This window comes from Perognathus longimembris, chromosome 2, assembly GCF_023159225.1.
Source record: "Perognathus longimembris pacificus isolate PPM17 chromosome 2, ASM2315922v1, whole genome shotgun sequence".
NCBI classification, from domain to species: domain Eukaryota; kingdom Metazoa; phylum Chordata; class Mammalia; order Rodentia; family Heteromyidae; genus Perognathus; species Perognathus longimembris.
In genome coordinates, this window is record NC_063162.1 from 74,726,522 (window position 1) to 74,747,108 (window position 20,587).

At 43.9% G+C, this 20,587-nt stretch overlaps 1 protein-coding gene across 2 annotated transcripts in view; it reads right to left on the reverse strand.

Moving 5' to 3' along the window:
• The window catches only part of Avl9 (AVL9 cell migration associated), a 31,841-nt gene that overhangs the window by 9,457 nt on the left and 1,797 nt on the right, over window positions 1-20,587 (reverse strand). The window contains exons 2-10 of one of the 2 annotated variants that reach the window (XM_048339506.1): window positions 11,410-11,530; window positions 9,185-9,270; window positions 7,832-7,903; window positions 6,977-7,066; window positions 6,176-6,242; window positions 5,629-5,669; window positions 3,859-3,897; window positions 1,956-2,025; window positions 1,120-1,280 (exon numbers count right to left, since the gene is read on the reverse strand). In XM_048339506.1, coding sequence (XP_048195463.1) covers window positions 1,120-1,280; window positions 1,956-2,025; window positions 3,859-3,897; window positions 5,629-5,669; window positions 6,176-6,242; window positions 6,977-7,066; window positions 7,832-7,903; window positions 9,185-9,270; window positions 11,410-11,530 — 747 coding nt within the window. Of the gene's footprint in view, window positions 1-750; window positions 1,281-1,955; window positions 2,026-3,858; window positions 3,898-5,628; window positions 5,670-6,175; window positions 6,243-6,976; window positions 7,067-7,831; window positions 7,904-9,184; window positions 9,271-11,409; window positions 11,531-20,587 lie in introns of both variants that reach the window. The other variant, XM_048339505.1, reaches the window with a different exon arrangement.

A 20,587-nucleotide genomic window follows, 5' to 3' on the forward strand; every position in this document is an offset into this window, starting at 1 on the left:
AGCATCACTTCCAGTTTTCCAATAGTTAACTGGAGATCAGAATCTCATGCATTTTCCTGCCTGGGCTGGCTTTGAACCATGATCCTCAGATCTCAGCCTCCTGAGTAGCTAGGATCAAAGGCGTGAGCCACCTGTGCCCATCTGGAATTTTTTTTTCTGCTCCATGTTCAAAAATAATTTGCCAATGACACTAGAACAGTTTTTCCTGGATAGAATAAACCACCAAAACAAAAAAGGTCCCAAAATTGTAGCTTACAGAAAATGTCTATCACAGTTCCCTATATGTCACAAAGTGATTTCCTGAGACGTAGGATCTATCTGATTTGCTGCATTGTCTGGGGTGCACGGATGCTCTGCCTGCACCTCCTGGCTGACAGGGCCACTCCACCACTGTAACATTTACTTTACATTCGTCAGTGCCATCAGGACTCTGGACCTCCTTGACTTAATCTAAGCACTTAGAAGGAGAAATGGCAGCTTGCTGCCCTCACACTTACCAAGGCCCCCGCTCCCCAAGACACCTCCTGCCTGCACTCAGGGCACAGGCAGTGCTGCCCCAGACATTGAGAAAAATATTCTTTACCTGACTTATGTAACTATAACCTCTCTGTATATTACCTTTATAATAACAATAAAATAAAAAAATAAGATTTAAAATTATTAAATAAACAAAGCACAACAAAAAGAAAGAAAGAAACACGTTCAGACCTGATGGCCTTCAGCACCGAGCTACCCAGCCACCTGCCCTACCTTTGTGAAGATGGCCAGAGGCATGCCGTACTGGTCCTCTTCCAACCCTGAAATGAGCCCTGGCATCAGGACCACTTGGCCGCTGTGGGCCTGCGGCTGGACAGTAATTGGGGGATTGTCTGAGGGCATTGAGTCTTTGGGAAGCGAGTCTGTGCAGTCGGGCCCTACTGGCCCCCTTTCTTTCAAGCCTGGGTCCTCTAGGATGCTGGGATCCAGCGTCTCCCAGTCACTTTCTGAAGACTCTGGAGATGGGCGGGAGGGGGGCTTCAAGTACTGCTGGGTGCCGGCTGCTTCCCGTCCCCTGCCGTCTACTGGGAACAGAGGCTTCTCAGAGGCGAGGGCTGCATTTCCTTCTTGGCTGCTGCTCACCTCCGTCTTCAACGTCCCCAAATTAGGACTGCAAGTTTCAGAAGCAGGCCTGGAGAGGGAGTCGTCCACTGGGGGTCTGCTCTCCTGCAGTCCCACCTCTTCAGACACGCTGCTCCGGGGTCTGTACTGAGAACAGTCGCCAAGGCCATGCTCGATCATGCCTACAACATGCAGGAATGGAGACCCGCATGGTTTATAACACATAATAACACACAGGATTAGAGACCCACGTGGTTTATAACAGGAAAGACCAGAGCTGTGTAGTTTCATGCAGCAGAAAGCCCCTAAGTTTAAAGGTTTTGAAGGCTGCACGTGTGCAAGGCACTGTGCACACGCCTGGACTCTCAGCTACACAGAGGCTGAGAACTGGGAAATGCAGTTGTGGAGACTATCTCAGCAATGGTTGAGCATGGTAGTGCACACCTGTCACTCCAGCTTTGGGGAAGCATGCTGGTTGGCCACTATGTGCACCGTGTGTGCATCTGTCACCCAGCCTCCCGGAGAGGCACAAGTGGGAAGACTGCAGTTCAGGCACAAGGCAAGACCCTGCTTTAGAAACAATCAATGCCAACAGAGGCTGGAGGCAGCAAGGCTCAAGGTGCAGGTGGTCTGCCTAGTTCAAGCCCCAGTACCGCCAGGAAGACCAAGAAAACAAAAAGCTATGCTTGTACTTAGTTATAAAAAGAAGAAAAAAACAAACAAACAGAGAGGGGAAAGAAAACCCAGACAATAGAGAAAACCTATTCCCAAAGGAAAATGTCACATAAAAATACAAATGCTAACCCTGACACTTATCCTTTGATTGAAGAGTGGATGGGAAACCGCGGCCCTCTTACCTGGGAAGAGGGATAACACAGTCATCAGCACCCCCACCAACTTGTTCACTGGAGAAATATAAAAAAGAACCTGAAATGGAGTCAACCGAAATTAATTAGAAAATCCATGAGGCCAGAATGCCACTAAAAGGGGTGGGGTGGGGCTCTCTGTAGAAAGGTTGCAGCTAATCAGTGTACAAGCAATGACAGAAAATACCACTTACAACTACCACTCAAACACTAAAATGACTGTGAAAGTGTTAGGCATAGGCTGTTTATTCACAGTGCGTTAGATTTAGATTTACAACCTCCCCTTCCCCCACCAACCCCCAGCACCTACGAGGTGGGACACAACCCGAACCAATCCATCAAACTGGGAATCATCACCAACTGTCCACATAGTTACAAGCCTTCCGACATGACCCTGTAGAGTCCAGCACCTGAATAGCATTCTTGCTAAAATGTTTAATGTGAACACAAACAACTCCTAATCTGGATTCTTTATAAACAGCCCTAATGACATGAAGTACTAAAAGGAAGCAAATGCACAGTGACGGAACTCTCTGACACCAGAGGACAAGCAGTACTGGGCTACTGCAGGGGACTGCTGAGCTTGACCAGAACGTGGAGAACCCTAACCTTGTCCGAGGCTCACTTTCTATAGCACAGAGCACAGCCAGCCTTGCCCCAGTCTCTCCACTGCCACTTTTACAGAACAGAACAAACACACTGAAGTAGATGCCTGTTTCAGAGGTCTGAGAAATACATGCAAAGACACAGGGGCAAGGCAGATCAGTAAACCAGTGCAGGAAGGGCTGGGCCCACGCCCTGACAAGCCAAACCCGTGGGAGAATAACTTCTCTGACCAGTGGGAAACTTAGCCTCAGAAGCTCTGATGCCTCATTAGCAAACTAATAGGGAAAAATCTCCATTAAAGAAGTCTCCTGTGTTTGACGGCCAAAGGAAGCCACCTTTGTCAAGAGACTTTTCCCCCCTGTATAGAGCCTCCCTGGGGAGATTTGTTTGCCCAGCTGCTCCAGGGAAGTCTTTTCACAGTAAATAGAGAAGTCATGGTCAAAGATAATTAGTCTTGAGGTGATAGTTAAGAGTTCTGCCTTGACTGGGTTAATCCTTTATTTTAGTATCAACAATCTTTGTAGTAGCTAAACCCTTAGTAGTAGATAATCCCTGCAGTAGGACATCCCCCCGACTTTTGTAATGAAACGGATATCTTCCTGCATTAATTTTACTCCTGAAGTTGTGAATTGATTTCTACCCTATATAAACCCTGGCCTTCCTGAAATAAAGTGTGCATTGGTCCACTCGCCTCTGCATCCCCTGTGTCCTGACTACGGTTGCAGTTACCCGGGTCCAACAAAACCAACTGCAGTGAAGCCCTCATATCAAGTTGGGGCTCAGAAGCAGATTTGTTCCTTCAATACCAGGGAAATGGGGCCCCAGAGAAAGCTGGACAGGGCACTCCCCAGCAGAGAAGGAAAACCAGGTGCTTAGTGACTGACTTTCCATGACCATTGAGTCAGCCAAGCCTGAGGTCTGCATGGGCCAGGTACTTCCTTTAAAGTCAAGTTAGCTTTTAGCCTTGGAGCTGTTACCTATAGCCAAAACCATCCTGATGACTGATTAAGTGCCCAACATTCAAATGTGCGAGGCAGCAGCACTCAGAACATGTGTTCCAGGTCACCAGTTTCATAGGCCAAAAATGCCTGATCAGCTAGTACTCTACCATGTTGAGCCACAGCTTCAGCTCTGGTTTTCTGGTGGTTAACTGGAGATGAGTGTCTCATGGACTTTCCTGTCAGGGCTAGCTTGGAACCATGACCCTCAGATCTTAGCTTCCAAAATAGCTAGGATTACAGGCACAAGCCACAACACCTGGCTGGCCCTTCATCCCTTTATATCTTACCTTTTTTTCAAGAAGAATTAGTTTAAACAGGATTAAGACCTGAAGAAAGAACATGTATTAAAATGAGACACTCTAGACCTGTTTCCTCTCCTCATATATAGCCACGTGCCATCTAATATGAACTGGAGTAAATTAAAACCCTATCATATACTATGGATTTATTCCAAGAAATTAAATACTAATGTGCCCCCTTAAAAATGTAAGAATCATGTAAATCTTGAAGTGAATTATCTTTTTTGGAAGGCATAGAGGCATTTTTGCCTGAAATTTTTGCAAGTGCCTTAAAAGGAAGGGGCTCAGGGCATGGAACTGCACAGGTTTTGGGTACACATTTGGTAAATGAACTATGTCCCAGCCAACATTTGTTTTAATAACCAAAACCATATCTCCATCACCAAAACCAGAGTACAAAACTGGAAAGGAGAAGGACAGCTACTTTGCTGGAAACTGTTCCATCTCAGAGCAGTAAGAAATATTCAGTAAATCAAAATATGTTCTTCGGGGCTGGGGATATGGCCTAGTGGCAAGAGTGCCTGCCTCATATACATGAGGCCCTGGGTTCGATTCCCCAGCACCACATATACAGAAAATGGCCAGAAGTGGCGCTGTGGCTCAAGTGGCAGAGTGCTAGCCTTGAGCAAAAAGAAGCCAGGGACAGTGCTCAGGCCCTGAGTCCAAGCCCCAGGACTGGCAAAAAAAAAAAAAAAATGTTCTTCCCCACTTTGATCCAAGCATAGCTGAAACTGCAGACAATAGAAAAACACAAACCTATCCCACTAGAATAGACAGCTTTGTAGTCTTTTAGAAAGGTCTACAATACAAATACTCTTTTTTTTTTTTTTGGCCAGTCCTGGGCCTTGAACTCAGGGCCTGAGCACTGTCCCTGGCTTCTTTTTGCTCAAGGCTAGCACTCTGCCACTTGAGCCACAGCGCCACTTCTGGCCATTCTGTATATATATGGTGCTAGGGAACCGAACCCAGGGGTTCATGTATACAAGGCAAGCGCTCTTGGGGCTGGGGATATGGCCTAGTGGCAAGAGTACTTGCCTCATATACATGAGGCCCTGGGTTCAATTCCCCAGCACCACATATACAGAAAATGGCCAGAAGTGGCACTGTGGCTCAAGTGGCAGAGTGCTAGCCTTGAGCAAAAAGAAGCCAGGGACATTGCTCAGGCCCTGAGTCCAAGCCCCAAGACTGGCCAAAAAAAAAAAAAAGGCAAGCGCTCTTGCCACTAGGCCATATTCCCAGCCCCACAAATACTCTTGGTGGTTTCAATTTTGCATGGTTCTAAGGCCAAGCACAGTCCTCAAAGATCTAGAATATTTATGCACTAAGCTGCATCTTATGAAGCACACTGCATTAGTCAGTAAAAGAAATGCATCATCTCAGATGGGTGCAGTGACTCATGCCTGGAAATACCCAACGGGCAGAGATCCAGAGGATCAAGGTTTGAGGATAGTCCCAAGCAAAAAGTTAGCAAGAACCCATCTCAACAAAGCAGCTGAGCATGGTGGTGTGCACCTGACCTCTCAGCTATATGGGAAGCACAAAGAGGGCTGCTGTCTGAGCCAGCCTGGATAAAAAGTGAGCCCCTATCTTACAAATAACCCCAGCAAAGGGGCTGGAGGTGGGGCTCGAGCAGGAGGGTGTTTGCTTACCAAGTCTAAAGCCCTAATTTGAGAAACTCCAGTAGTAGCAAACACATGAACAAACATTACCAAGACCCAGCATCTCCATTTAGCAAACCATAAATTAAAGGAATTGTACCTTGTGTCGAAAATGAAGGACGAGATCTCGAGGAGACAAACCTGCAAGAGTAACACACAAAGCTAATCTGTGACTGCGCTCTACAGTTAATTAGAAAGCAAAGGTTAACAAAGCATGTGGGACTATACAAATACTCAAGTATTTGGGTAATATTTGTCAACATATACACTTGCTCAGAAGCAGAGCTGTCCGACAGGACTCTGGGCATGCGGGTGGTGGGTAATGTTTGAAACCAGCAGCTGAGTATGGAGATGGGGCCCTAGACATGTGGCGGGGGTGACTGACCAACCAACTTTACCTTTTTAATTTTTATTAATGCATGTAGATAGAAAAGCTGTGAACACTGTCATGAGTGCAAACACTGGCTAAGAGGCTGGCTGAGGAAGCAGCAGCAGCTAACACTGAAGAACCCTGACTGTAAATGGAGGACATGCAAATATCAAAAGGTTTATATGTCATATGATTGGATACATGTTTGCCTGCCAACAGGGCTGGCCTGGTACACATAAGGAGGTAGCTTCCCCTGTGAGGTGTAGAAGTGACTTACCAAGATATACTTGGGATCCTTCCAGTGAGGTCCCGCCCAAGGAGCTGTTCATGTGTTCATAGAGCTCCTAGGGGACATGGTTGTCAGAGCTCAAAGTCACCCCCAGACACACAGTTGTCAGAGTTCAACATCACCCCCAGACGTAGGATTGTTGGAAAAAGCTGGGCAGCTTATTCTAACAGATACTACATTTAGAAACCATCAAGGTTTCTCCAGAGCCCTGCCAGTTTCTAGCACTAGCTCTCTTCCAGACAGAGCAACAGAAGAGAACTGGGCAAAGTGTGGACATTACTAGGTCTTTCTTTTTCCTCTTTCCCTCTCCTTGCTCTCTCCTCATTGCACAGCCCGAGTAGGAAGTTCAGAGTAAGTCCCTCTGCTTCCCTACCCAATTCCTGACTGTTTCACTCTCTCCAGTGTTTGGGAGACTCGTCATTTGTGCCTGCGTGAACCTTGAGAAAGGCACTATCCATCTTCAAGAAAACATTAGGCCTATTGTCCACAGCCTGATTTATTGTATTGCATAGTTTACTAGTAAGCAAATTTACAGAAGCTATGCCATAGCAAACTGACCATTATCCATTCAGACAAACATCTATGCAGTTACTTACAGTCATTATTCTCTAAAAATGATAGCTTGATTAGACGTTGTATGCACTATGAGGAGATCCCTGATCCTTCAATGTTTTAGTGGGGATGAATTTTCAAAGAACATCTTTCTTAAGCTAATCAATGACTACTGACCAGACTGATTTGTGACTCTGCCTTCAGATGGACACATTTACAGAGAGGTAGAAAGTTTACCTTTAGGATGGAAATCTGGGAAAAATCCTTTTCTTCAAAATATGCATGTGTAATGAGTTGAAGTTTTGCTTGGAGTAAGCCATAGAGAGGCTTGAAGAAAGAGAGAGGTGCTGTCAGGCTGATGGCAGGAAATAACCACAAATGAGCCTCCTTGCTTTCCTCTGAGAACTGTGCCTGACTCCATCCCCCGCCCACCTGCTTGTGGAGCTGAGTATGTATGTGTACAACCACACAATGTGGCCCCCATGGCCGAGGCTCGGCAGGGCACGGGGCACATAGCTAGCGCACACACAGCTCTCAGCACCCGATTTCAGTTATCCTCCTTTTGCACATAGTTCTCAGACACTCTTCGTAGCAGTCTGGTGCATTCATCAATTGAATGCTCACAACGAAGTTAAGTTCACTCTCTTTTCCTGTTCTCTGAGGAGGCTCAGAACAGTCTGTGTCCTGTACCATGAGTTTTTTTTGTATACTTGAACAAAGCTATTCCCTTCATATCAAAGGTATTCTACTTAGTATCCTCTTCTACAATTCCTGTCTTTTATTTAAGCCTTGCTTTCAAATGTGCATGTCCTTTATAGGATGCAGACATCACTGAAAAATACTTATGAGCTCCCTCATTTTGTTCAAGTGCCAATTTCTTCTCCAGCAGCTCTTCAGCCCCCTCCCCCCTCCCTGGTCTTCCATTGAGGAACAAGTGAGAGTACAGTGTGGAAATACAAAGGGAGCGAAAAGGCAAGTGCACAAATAGTAAGTCCTGACTAATTTCAACAAATGGCTCTCATAAATCCCTTCTGTAATCATGCTTCATCTTCAAATGTCAGTATATCTGTGCACAAGTTATGGGCCTCTTACCAGCTTGCTTAGAACACACACACTTTTCTGAACGGTCTCTCTGGTGACATCGGCTTGCCTTACTTTCAATGCCTGTTATGAGAAATAGTCATTATCAGAAGTATTCCACAGCACTATTCACAAAGTATTTCCAACAGGAAAACAATAAACAAACAGAAGCAATTTCTTGCATCCAGTTAAATTCCTAAATGTGCTTATTGAGAATGTCAAAATACTTACTGAATGTTGTCTGACCATGCTGTTGGCTAGTTTTTTGGGACCTACTCTGGTTCTGGGAGTTGCCCGATGTGGGAACAGTATTGTTTTACTTGAACTCCATTGAGTTTAATCGATCTATGGAATTTTTCATTTAATAGCACCATTATGGTTTGGGTGCAGGTGCTAAAGGCCTGGTCACCAGACAGCTTATGGAGCTACTAGAAGGTAATGGAACCTTTAGGGGATAGAGTCTAGTGGGAGGAAGTGAGGTCAGTGAAGTGTCTGAAGTGTGGTCATTGAGGGTATTGCTTAACAGGAGGCAGTGATATCAGTGGGGGTGGGATCTAGGAGGAAGCAAGGTCAGTGGGGATGGAGCCTAGTGGAAATGAGGTCAGTGGACGTGGGCCTTTGAAAGAATCTCTTGGAAGTGTGCCCCTTCCCATCCATCTCTCTGCTTCCTGGCCCTCATGAGGTGGGCAGCTCCCTATGTTATGTACTTTACCACAATGCTCTGCATCAACACAGGCCCAAAAGTAATGGGCCAAGTGACTATGGACTGAAACCTCTGAAATCATTGAGCCAAAATAAATCTTTCCTTCTTATGTGTTGATTATCTCAGTACTCTGTTACAACAATGGAAAGCTAACAAAAGCATCCAACACTAGAAACAGGAAATTCAAAGAACTATGAAACTTAACTACAGTACATCAAAGACAAATGAATAATCTGGTATCATGATCTGACAATGGTGTACATAAAATGTACAATGTAGTTATTATAGCCACTATTGCCAATTTATAAAGACAGTGGTCAGAATATACTGGTACTATTGGAGTAATAGTTTATAGTGTTTATGAAGTCTTAGCATCTGGGAGGTGAGGAGGACTGAAGTATGTTACAGCAGACAACACAAACAGCCATACAAAGACAGTATACTGAAACCTACTAAATTCTGTCTGAAAAGGAGAATCAGGAGGGGATTGTGGGAACAGAGGGTGAACTTGTTCCACATTCACTGATCACAGTGAGACCCTCTTGTATTGTTAATGTGTGCTGACAAACTAATAAAAGCAATCCTGAAACATCCATGTATAACATGGAAGATGGTCTGTGTTCAGAATTTGTTCTGTTGATTCTGACCACAAATCACGGTACCTTGGCTTCAATTTGTCGATAACAGGAGACACCGTACACCGTGGTTCCACTTCCATTTCTGGGCGGCAAGTGAAAGAACACAGTATCTAAGAGACACATGGGAGGTATAAGTCCCAGGGTGGGCTACCTTATTCATAAACATAAATCTTCAAAATGCAGTCACTGGCACAAAGTGGTGAGACAGCAGGACCCCATGTCATACTTATTTCCAACCTCACAACCCTGCCTTCCCAGAATTCCACACCATGCCTTACAGGATACACTCATCACAAAATGCTATGTCTGAGACTGCTCTAGAGTAAAACCAAGAAGAGAATTAGGCACTAGTGGCTCATGTCAGTAATCCTAGTTATTCAGGAGCTAAAATCTGAGAATTGTTGTTCAAAGCCAGCTTGGGCAGGAAAGTCTATGAGACTCTAATTTCCAATTAATCATCAAAAAACTTGAAATGGAGGGCTGGGAATATGGCTAGTGGCGAGAGTGCTTGTCTCATATACATGAAGCCCTGGGTTCGATTCCTTAGCACCACATATAGAAAAAAGGCCAGAAGTGGCACTGTGGCTCAAGTGTCAGAGTGCTAGCCTTAAGCAAAAAGAAGTCAGACACAGTGATCAGGCCCCAAGTCCAAGCTCCAGGACTGGAAAAACAAAACAAAACAAAAAACAAAAATAACAAAACAACTAGAAATGGAGCTGTGGCTCAAGTGGTAAAGCAGTAGCCTTGAGCAAAAAAGCTCAGGGAAAGTACCCAGCACCCAAGTTCAGGCCCAGAACCAACACAAACCAATAAAGAAAGAAAGAAAAAAAAATCATAAAAAACCAATGGCCAAGTGTGAATCTTGAATAGATCCAAAAAAATTTGGGGACAACTGGGGAAATTTGGGGTGTTTCTTTTTTGTTTTGTTTTTGTTTTTTTAGAATGCTCATTTTTTTTTTTTTTGTCAAACTGATGTACAGAGAGGTTACAGTTTCATACGTTAGGCATTGGGTACATTTCTTGTACTTGTTACCTCCTCCCTCATTCCCCCCTCCCCCTCCCCTTTTCCCTCTCCCCCCATGAGTTGTTCAGTTGGTTTACACCAAACAGTTTTGCAAGTATTGCTTTTGTAGTCGTTTGTCTTTTTATCCTGTGTCTCTCCAACTGGGGAAATTTGAACAAAGACTAGATGTGAGACAGTATTATAGAATTACTGTCAAACAGTTCAGCCATGGGCTGGGAATTTGGTTCAGTGGTAGAGTGCTTGCCTAGCATGCATTAAGCCCCATAAAAAGAACATAAACAGAAAAAGCCAGAAGTGGTGTTGTGACTCAAGTGGTAGAGCTCTAGCCTTGCATACAGAGAAGCTCAGGGGCAGAGCCCAGGCCCTGAGTTCAAGCCCTAGAAAGGGCAAAAAAAAAAAAAATCAGCCATAATGATGAAATTGAACATTATGCTGAGGAACGATCTTATTCTTAGGATATGTAGAATTAAGTATTTAGAAGTCAAATATCTGTTGCTGTTTGCAACTGACTTTAAAATAGTAAAGATAAAACTGTATAGATGGTCAAGTGGTAGAGATCCTGCCTAATAAGCAAGAGCCCCTGAATTCAAACCCCAGTACTACCATAAGAAAAATACAGCTGTATACAGAATACAAACATAAAGTTTGTAGAGTATTTCCTACTTCAACTTTTCCATATATTTGGAAACTTCTACAATAAAAAGCTCAAATGATTTCTGAACTTATAAATCATATACATAAATGTACATATGATTCATTAAGGAAATGATTAAATACTTTATCTGTAACACAGGTACTCAAATGAAGCTTAATCTGGTATTTGGTAGAGCCTTCATTTATAGGGTAGTGGGAGACTGGGACGAGTCAGCAGCTCGCCTTTGAGGGGGTGAACAGCTGTCCATGCAAGTGTGCAACCTAGTGGGCAGAGCACTGGAGCAGCAATGGCAGCTGCAGACCCTGGCTGTTCCCAGGCAAGAACTGGAGCCTCAAGCAAGTGCGGCAAGTTCACATAACCTGTGAAGAGAAGCCCCATGTGTTCTGGCTAGTCACTTGCCTTGCCAAGGATCAACAGACACGGCCCATGTAAGCCTGGTGGGTTCTGCAGTATGTGACGAGTTGTTTCCGGACAGCACACCTGATTCCCTATATCATCACTGGCCCAAAGAATTTCATTTCTCTTAGTCTTGGAGCCTACTCATTGCTCTCATGTGGCCTCATCACATACCTTCCTGGTAGTTGTGTGCACCGTCGGGTAGTGCAAGGAAAGGCAGGTACTTCCATTCTTCAGGCAGAGAGTGGCTATCATGCCCATCTCCTGGAACCAGGGGTGGGTAGGAGAACTCAACCTAGAAGGGTAACAGATGGTAATCAGACTGGTCAAAGGGTGCATTTTATCCAGAAAGGTAACAATGTTTTTGACCCCCAATGGGGAAAAGCCACTCGTCGGTGTGTTTGGATTATCCACAAACCCATGCACAGAAGAGGAAAAGGTACAAAAGAAAAGATGTGCTAGACTTTCCACCTCGTTGGCTTAGGGTTTCTAGCTAGAATTCAAATGCTGATGTTCATAAAATTATTTTATATGGAAGTTACCTGTAGGTACTACATATACTCCAAGAATTCTGTGAGTAAAATTAAGGCTATTCTAGGCTGACTGGAGCCCACAGTGTTTAAAACATGGTTTCTTTGGGGAAATGTGTTCAGAATTTCAAACAGCTAACATTTGGAACACAACCCATTCACAAACTGTAGTATGTTTAGTACTGTGCAAGCAGTAGTCTAGGAGTCTTGTCTCTTGGTAGAGGTGCCAATTGTCAAAGTTCCCAAATTAGCTAATCAAGTTCAAAGCAGGTACAGAAACACACACACACACACACACACACACACACACACACAATTTTAATAGTTACTTGGTATTATTTTCTTGTTTAGCCAATTTATTGAAAGTTAAATTTTAATAAAAGGATTATTCAAATGTGATATAATGAAGAGTCAGACATTTAGGTTTTGTGCCTGGTTCCTAGGATGAGACCCCTAAATCCTTAGGCATTTCCTGGGCACCCATTCATTAATTATAATAATTAAAGTAATTAATTATAGTTATTAAGGCATCTCCTAGAGAGTCCCCTAGGTAGCTTCAGGATAGGACTGGTCACCAGAGTCGTGGCCAGGTAACTTGATTAGAAAGCCAGCTTTCAGGCCTATCCCTGGACCTCTGAGGAGCAGAGAGGGGCTGGAGACTGTGACTACATGATCTTTAAATCTCTTAACAATGGGGTACAGGAAGCTCCTAGGTTGTCCACATCCCATGGTGCTGGGAGCGGGCAGGCCTGTGCCCTTCTTCATACCATGCCCTAAGCACAGAGCCTCCCCCAGGATGAAGAGTGTGGGAACCCTGAATTTATAGTTAAGTCTATCAGAAGTGTGGGGGCCTAGGGCCCTGGGACATGTAGCTGGCAGCTGAAGTGAGGGCAGGCTAGGAATTGGGCTTTTGAACCCGTGACGTTTAAAGCTGACTTTGTGTAGGCAATGTCAGAATAGGTCTGAATTGTCACAGTCAAAGATCAAGCATAGGGCGACCAACTATTCCCAAATTGATGGCATTTTAAAGTATTTTAATGGTACATTGTTCCTATTTTGAGTATCAGCCACTTTATATGTTTCTATAGGTCAAACAAACAATTAATGGCATAGAAACAAGAGGAATTATCAGAAAATTACTTAAGATTCTTATTAAACAAACTTGGTTGAAGCAGAAAGCAATTTCAACAACAATGCCAATTAAGCCAACCAGAAAGTGGAGTCAGGTATGGTATGGTGGGCTGCCTTGAAGCATACCCCCAGGGGAATCCACGGCAATTTGTACGGGCCTATATAGCTGGATGTGCCACAGAGACATATGTGAGAATATAGACAAAGCCAACAAGGTGCCTAGAGACTAAGCACAGTTTTTGGTGCCAATCCTGGAACTTGAACTGAGCTTTTTTATTCTAGGAAGCAAAATACCACTTGAGTTTTTTGGTGGCTAAACAGAGATAAGAATCTCAAAGACATTCCTGCCCAGGCTGGCTTCCAATCATGATTCCCAGATCTCAGCCTCCCAAGTAGCTAGGATTACAGATGTAAGTCACCCAGTTTAGACTAAGAACATTGAGAGTAATTAGTATCCAGTCTGGAGTGGGGTGGGGAGGTACTAAAGATGCTCTTCCATTTAAATCAAGTTAAATTTGGGAAATTAAAAGATGGCAGCTGGCAGGGCACTGTGTCAGGCATTAAATATCCTTCAAAGGATAATGTTAATGCAAGTTTTAAGTGCCTCTCTTTAACCAATACTCATGTGACCCAATCTACCTCACTTCCAATTACTTTACATGCTTACATGATTATAGAGGGAGAAGACGGAAAGAACGAGGGCTGATTTCCAGTAAGTGAAAGCTGGACAGGGATGCTCTAATCACAAGGAATAAAGGGCAGTTTTCTAAATGTGGAATAGATAAGCTGTGAAAGAAAGCATGTCCTGTTTGTCCAGGAGCAGTAGAAATTACTATATCATCTTTACTCATTCCTAAATCAAGTCAGAGTTTGCTACTGGTCCTCAGAAGGGAAGACTAAGGAAAACACACAGGAAAATGACAAAAACAAAACCCAGTGCCCTAGGGTAAGCTCTGAGTGCATAAGAAACACAACTGCCATATACCATCACCTCCACTGCCCTGTCGAGCACCACCGCAGACAGAAAGCACAGTGCTCCCTGTTTCAGGAAAATGCTCACCAGATGTTCTGGCCCTCCACTCCATTCTAGGACACTCAGAGAGAGTGGATGGCTAACTTTCTTCTCCCAATAATCCTAACATTCAGGCACCAAAGTCGTGGCCAGGTCACAATGTTTAAAGCCGTGAAGCTCATGCGAATTCCTGGGTTCCACCCTCAGCACCACCAAAACTCCCCCCAAAAGAAGAAATCACGTTTTTCTTCATCAAATCTCTTAAAAAGTCAGACTGTAGTAAATTGTCTCTTTATCATCTTAAACAGTCAGTATTATAGTAAACTGGCTCTATTGCGGAGCTGTCAAAATCACCGCATTTGTCAATCACTGCTGATTTTTGAAATGGCTTGTACCTTTACACGATGGAGCATTGTATAATTCCAAGAATGCAGTAAAGGCCCCCCAAGTAAAATGTAGGTTGCAGAGGTAAAATAAGACTGCTAGATTTCTCCATTAAAGTTAAGTTTGGTTTGTAGAGTTACAGAAACAAGAATTTTAGTGTAGCATCTGCTTTTATGGAAAGAATAAAACAAATAAAAAGCTGTGGCTATTATTTTTCTCCTAGGATCAAAGATATACTTCCCATTCCATAGTTCTTCAGAAGGAGTATTTATATTATGAACAAGATGGCAGATGACATGCACGTCAAACTGAATGTAGAAATGTATTTTCTGGTAGTTGCTAGTGGCACTATGGTAGCACCAGAACCACAGCAAGAGTGTCCTGAACAAGGATGGGACCCCTGCCAGTGCCAGCACCGTCATGGGCAACTGGGCAGCTGATACCACACTGTGGGGCCTCAAGGTACTCAGTGACCACCATCCTGTTTGTAGTTTACCACAGTGAGAACTCCATGAAGTATGTATGCTGGTGGACGTGAACCGTGTGCATTCACACATCCCTTCATCCCTTACAGAGTGCTCATGGACGTGGACCATGTGCACTCACACACCTCTTACAGAAAGTCTTTATAGAACGAAAGCATGCTCCTTTTAAATAGTAAACTTGAGAAGCTGTTACCATTCATCCCTGTTAAAGATGCAAATATACATGATAAGAAAGCAAACATCACTATTTTCAGGGATTTGGTATTTACTAAAACATCAGGATCTACAGATGTACAATTCACGACAACAGAAATGCCCTCAGACAGAGTTGATATACTATGACCTGTATGTATTTCAGAGCAACAATTTACAGTAATACCAGATTTATTTTTAGAGTGTACTTATAACAGCTTCAAATATATTTAACTAGGATACACCCACCTACCGTGCTGGGCATGGAACCCAGGGCCTTGTACATGTTAGGCAAGTATTCTACCACTGAGCTACATTCTGACCTTAAAAAAAAACACACAAAAACAAAAGCAAAAAAACGGCGCCTCATAATGTAACCTAAGCTGGCCTTCAACTTCAGATTTTCTTGCTTCAGCTTCCCAGGCCCTAGGAATTACCAAGGTTTGCACAAACCAGGTGGCAGTGGCTTGTGCCGGTAAACATAAACTACTCAGGAGGCTGAGAACTGAAGGTCACAGTTCAAAGGCAGCTTGGGCAGGAAAGTTCTGTGAGACTCTTATCTCCAACTAACCAGCCATAAAGCTGAACTGGAAGTCTGGCTCAAGTGGTAGAGCACTATCCTTGAGTGGAAAAGCCTTTGAGAGTGCAAGGCCTGAGTTCTTCTGGGAATGTGCTAGACCTGCCAAATAGAGCCTCCCAGATTCCTAGTACTACGAGTCAAGGCCATAGAATAGATACAAATCCCAACAACAATTCTGTAGCCATTTCCATAGAAACAAGCAAAAGCTTACTTGAGACAAGGAGCACAGCCATACATGTGCAATGAGCAGAAAGAGCGCAGAGATGCATGTGCATTGGGCAAGGCGAGCAGAGATGCTTGTACAATGAGCAACTTGAGTGCAGAGATGTGCATGCAATGAGCACAGGAGCAGAGATGCATGCACCATGCAATGAGTGTGAGGAGCGCAGAGATGGGGTGCAGTGATGCACATACAATGAGCACAGTGAGCGCAGAGATGCACCTGCAATGGGCACAGTGAGTGCAGTGATGCACTGCAATGAACATGGTGAGTGCAGAGATGCACCTGCATTAAGCACAGTGAGTGCAGTAATGTGCATTCAAAGAGCACAGTATGTGCAGTGATGCACATGCAATGAACATGGTGAGCACAGAGATGCACATGCAATGAGCACAGTGTGTGCAGAGATACACCTGCAATAAGCATGGTGTGCACAGAGAAGCACACACAATGAGCACGGTGAGTGCAGAGATGCACTGCAATAAGCATAGTGAGTGCAGTGATGTGCATTCAAAGAGCACAGTGTGCAGAGATGCACATGCAATGAGCATGGTGTGCAGAGATGCACCTGCAATAAGCACGGTGAGTGTAGAAATGCACATGTACTAAGCACAGTGAGTGCAGGGATGACTGTGCAATGAGCATATAAACCAGAGTTTATATGTGCAGGGATGCATATGCAATGAGCACAAGGAGCATAGAAATCAGGTGCAATGAGCAGGGTGAGCAAAATGAGCACAGAGATGCACCTTCAATAAGCATACCAAGTGCAGTGATACACATGCAATGAGCATAACAGACACCCAGACAGAGGTTATTGGGAATTTAGTCTTCAGACAACATAATTTCTGCAACACTACCAAGAACCAGAAATAGTGACCAAACCTCTCTCAGAAGCCCCTGAGGGCATACGATACATTAAGAACACAAAAGAGAGTAGATGTGCTCTGTGAGCATTTTACTAGGGACCAGAGACTCCAGCCAAAGTGTCATTCTCCAGCTAGCTGGAATTATAAGGGGCCAAGGTATCCCTGACATATCTAAACTCCTTCAACACAAACTGAAAATGATTCCACTATTCTAAATATTCATGTTGGAGCTCTGCAAGGTCAGAGATTCACATGACTTCAGAGAAACTCCACCAAAACATGGAAGTTTTGAGGAGGGCAGAGAGGGAGGATAAAGATGGAGGGAGAAAAGGAGGAGGAACAAGAGTACATTGAAAGGCTAGTAAATGTGATCTTCTTTCAGTACAAAGTTTCTCTAAAACCTGGAGCTAAAAGATTTTTTTTTTTTTTTTTTTTTTTTTGGCCAGTCCTGGGGCTTGGACTCAGGGCCTGAGCACTGTCCCTGGCTTCTTCTTGCTCAAGGCTAGCACTCTGCCACTTGAGCCACAGCGCCACTTCTGGCCATTTTCTGTATATGTGGTGCTGGGGAATCGAACCCAGGGCCTCATGTATATGAAGCAGGCACTCTTGCCACTAGGCCATATCCCCAGCCCTAAAAGATTTTGTTGTTGTTGTTATTGTCCCTTAACCTCTAACCCTCTAAAATTTTGATCTTTTCTTTCCAAGCCCTCCTACTCCCCAAGAGTCCTGAGCAATGCCTCTGGAATATTTCATCACTGTCACTACAGGGTTCCCTCAACGGCAGGTGTCCAAACAACCAGCCTTCTGGTGGCCATGGGTCACTGCATCTGAATAGAGCAGGACGACCACAGAGCCTTGTCACCCTCAAATAACCCCCCCCCCCCACCTCAGCCCAGCCCTGGATTTGCACCACAGGTTGTGCCAGCCATTAAGACGACTTTGGCGAGCATCTACACAGGGTACTGCTGCAGCTCCCCTTACCAGCTCAATCTGTCCATGCCTGGAATTAAAACCATGAGTGATACAGTTTACTTAGGAATGAAAACTACTACTGATATATACAAAGCAATGACACTACTAAAAGTCAAGTACTAATTTCAACTTTTTATGACATCACTTGGAAAGTAACTGTTCCTTACTGATTTGAGTGTTTTTAAAAAGTTGAAACCTATGGCCTAGTGGCAAAAGTGCTTGCCTCGTATACATGAAGCCCTGGGTTCAATTCCCCAGCACCATGTATATAGAAAACGGCCAAAAGTGGCGCTGTGGCTCAAGTGGCAGAGTGCTAGCCTTGAGCAAAAAGAAGCCAGGGACAATGCTCAGGCCATGAGTCCAAGGCCCAGGACTGGAAAAGTTCAAACCTATGAGAGAACCAGAGTTTATGTGGTATTTCATTATATTATTTATCAAAAATATATGTTAATCTAACAAATAAGTTCATGTTTGAACAAGTAAGAGCTACATACAATCTAAAATAAGCAAATAGTGTATAGAAGGATATACATAAATTATTTCATGTCAAGAGTTTATTTCAGGTAAGTTTTCAAGGTAGAGGAGTTTTTTTTGTCAAATTTAAAAGAATCAGGCTGTGCACCTGTGGCTCACACCTGTAATCCTAGCTACTTGGAAGGCGGAGGCTACCTGGAGGATGGAGGTTTGAACCAGACTAGGCAGAAATATCAGTGAGACTCCAGCTTCAAAATAACTAGCAAAAGGGCAAGGTGTAGCTATGCCTCAAAGAGTTGCAAAGGCTAAATATTTCAAAACTTTAAAATGTCATGGCAATATTTTGTCATTAAATATTATCTAATGGTTAAAGTTATCAATAAAGTAGAAAAGGGGCTGGGGATATAGCCTAGTGGCAAGAATGCCTGCCTCGGATACACGAGGCCCTAGGTTCGATTCCCCAGCACCACATATACAGAAAACGGCCAGAAGCGGCGCTGTAGCTCAAGTGGCAGAGTGCTAGCCTTGAGCGGGAAGAAGCCAGGGATGGTGCTCGGGCCCTGAGCCCAAGGCCCAGGACTGGCCAAAAAAAAAATAAAAAATAAAAAAATAAAGTAGAAAAATCACTAAAACTCAGCTTATCTATAGGATTCATTCCATAAGTTACTCCCACAAAAATGAGAAAATAATCATGTGATAGTCAGATGTTCACTTTAACTTAAAAAAAGAAATTTCCCATGTAACATACATCTGAAGACTTCAAAGGGGAACATGATGAGCATCTCCTTAGGCACTTAGTCCTCCATGGGACCATGAGGGGGATGGCTCTCCTCCCCTCCAACAGACAATGACGTTGCCCTGCTTGTGTCATGCCTGAGCAAGCCACTGCCAGAAGGCAGTACCTTTAGACCCAGGTTTTTACCTCAGTCTACCTGAATCTCAGGTCTCAAATTACAATTGAGTGCACACAGCATGACCACAGCCAGCCTGGGTAGGAGGAAGGGGGGCTAACAAATTCACACAGGCTAAAACTATCCCAAGGCAGGGCCACAATCCAATGAGCTGGACACACACTTAATCCTTTACACCTGGAAGTAAATCTTAACATGAAAACTGGAGCAGCTTGGGAACCATCCTGGGGAAAATTACTTAAGCACAGCCTCAGACAATACTTGACATACTGGTTAAAAAAAGTGATGGCTAGTAACATTCAAACTTATGCATGTACACTTTCCAAAACACACAATGTACTTGCACTGGACTGTAGATATAGACACAAATGTGCAGAAGTGGGGACATGGCTAGAGGCACAGTCCCCTAAAACAACAAAAAGAAAGGAACTAGTTTCTGACTCCAGCATATATCCATTGAACGTCCTGTCAGACTTGGTAAACTTCAGGGTTTATACAAATTATGCCCTTAGCAAGGTCTGTTTCTGATCTACTTAAGGTGTCAATTTCACCCACTACTCCCTGACTGCTGATGGAATGGGCTGGCTGAGTAACCAGGAAGTCTGCTAAGGTTCTTAGCACAGGGCTTCTGACAAGGCCACTCTAACCTGCACACTCATTAGATCCCAGAAACCAGTGTCATCTGCCCAGCCAACTGCCATTAAAGCAACAGGAAACTAGCAAAGGATTCCAAAAAATACGGAGCTCCAGTAAAATTCTTTAATGTTTGGCTCTTGCAAAAGCTACAGGATACATAATAGATCTATCTGCAATCACCTTTGTACTCAGTGTACACTTTGCCTTTGTCTACCTATGGCACATTTTTTAATTGCAGAGCCAGATTTGATTTTTCAGGGCTGTGGACCAAACCCACCAAACAAGCTCTTTACCAATGAGTGACCTCCAAGCCCACACCCAGGTTCCTAGTGCTTTATTTTCTGCTACACTACAAGACAGGTAGGTGTGATATTCAAACGCTGCAATAACAAATCAAACCACCTTAAGCACCTGCAAAGACAGCTCCACTGGGACTCTCAATTGTCACTGCACTGGAAGACCCTTCTACGCATCATACCCATCCATCAAGCACAGGGCAGAAATTGCCATCATGTCTGTGAGGGTCCATTTGTTGGATTAGAACCATGAAAACAAGGCAGTTTTTTTTAAGTGCCTATAACTTAATGCTGTTGGAACAGCACAGTGTGCTTCTATGTAGTGAATGGCTCTGGCTATCTAGATAACAGTGAGGATAACCCAACACTGGGATCTGTTTACTGTCAGAGTTGTGCACACCTGAATGGTTACAATGATGAATATCTGTTAGGTCTATCTTTTTAAAGAAAAAGTTATAAGGACCAGTGAACTAAGATCCATGCCAGCTCTAAAACCTCATAGTATCTGGGAGAAGAAAGTAAAGGTATTAGGATTTGCCTGAGGTCAGGGTCACAGCAGGTCTCTGGACTTTATGTAGTTCACCTTACAAAACTAGTCACTTTCCCTTCAGAGCTAAAACCAAAAGCCAGACAAAGGCTGGCAAAAACTGACAAAAGTTG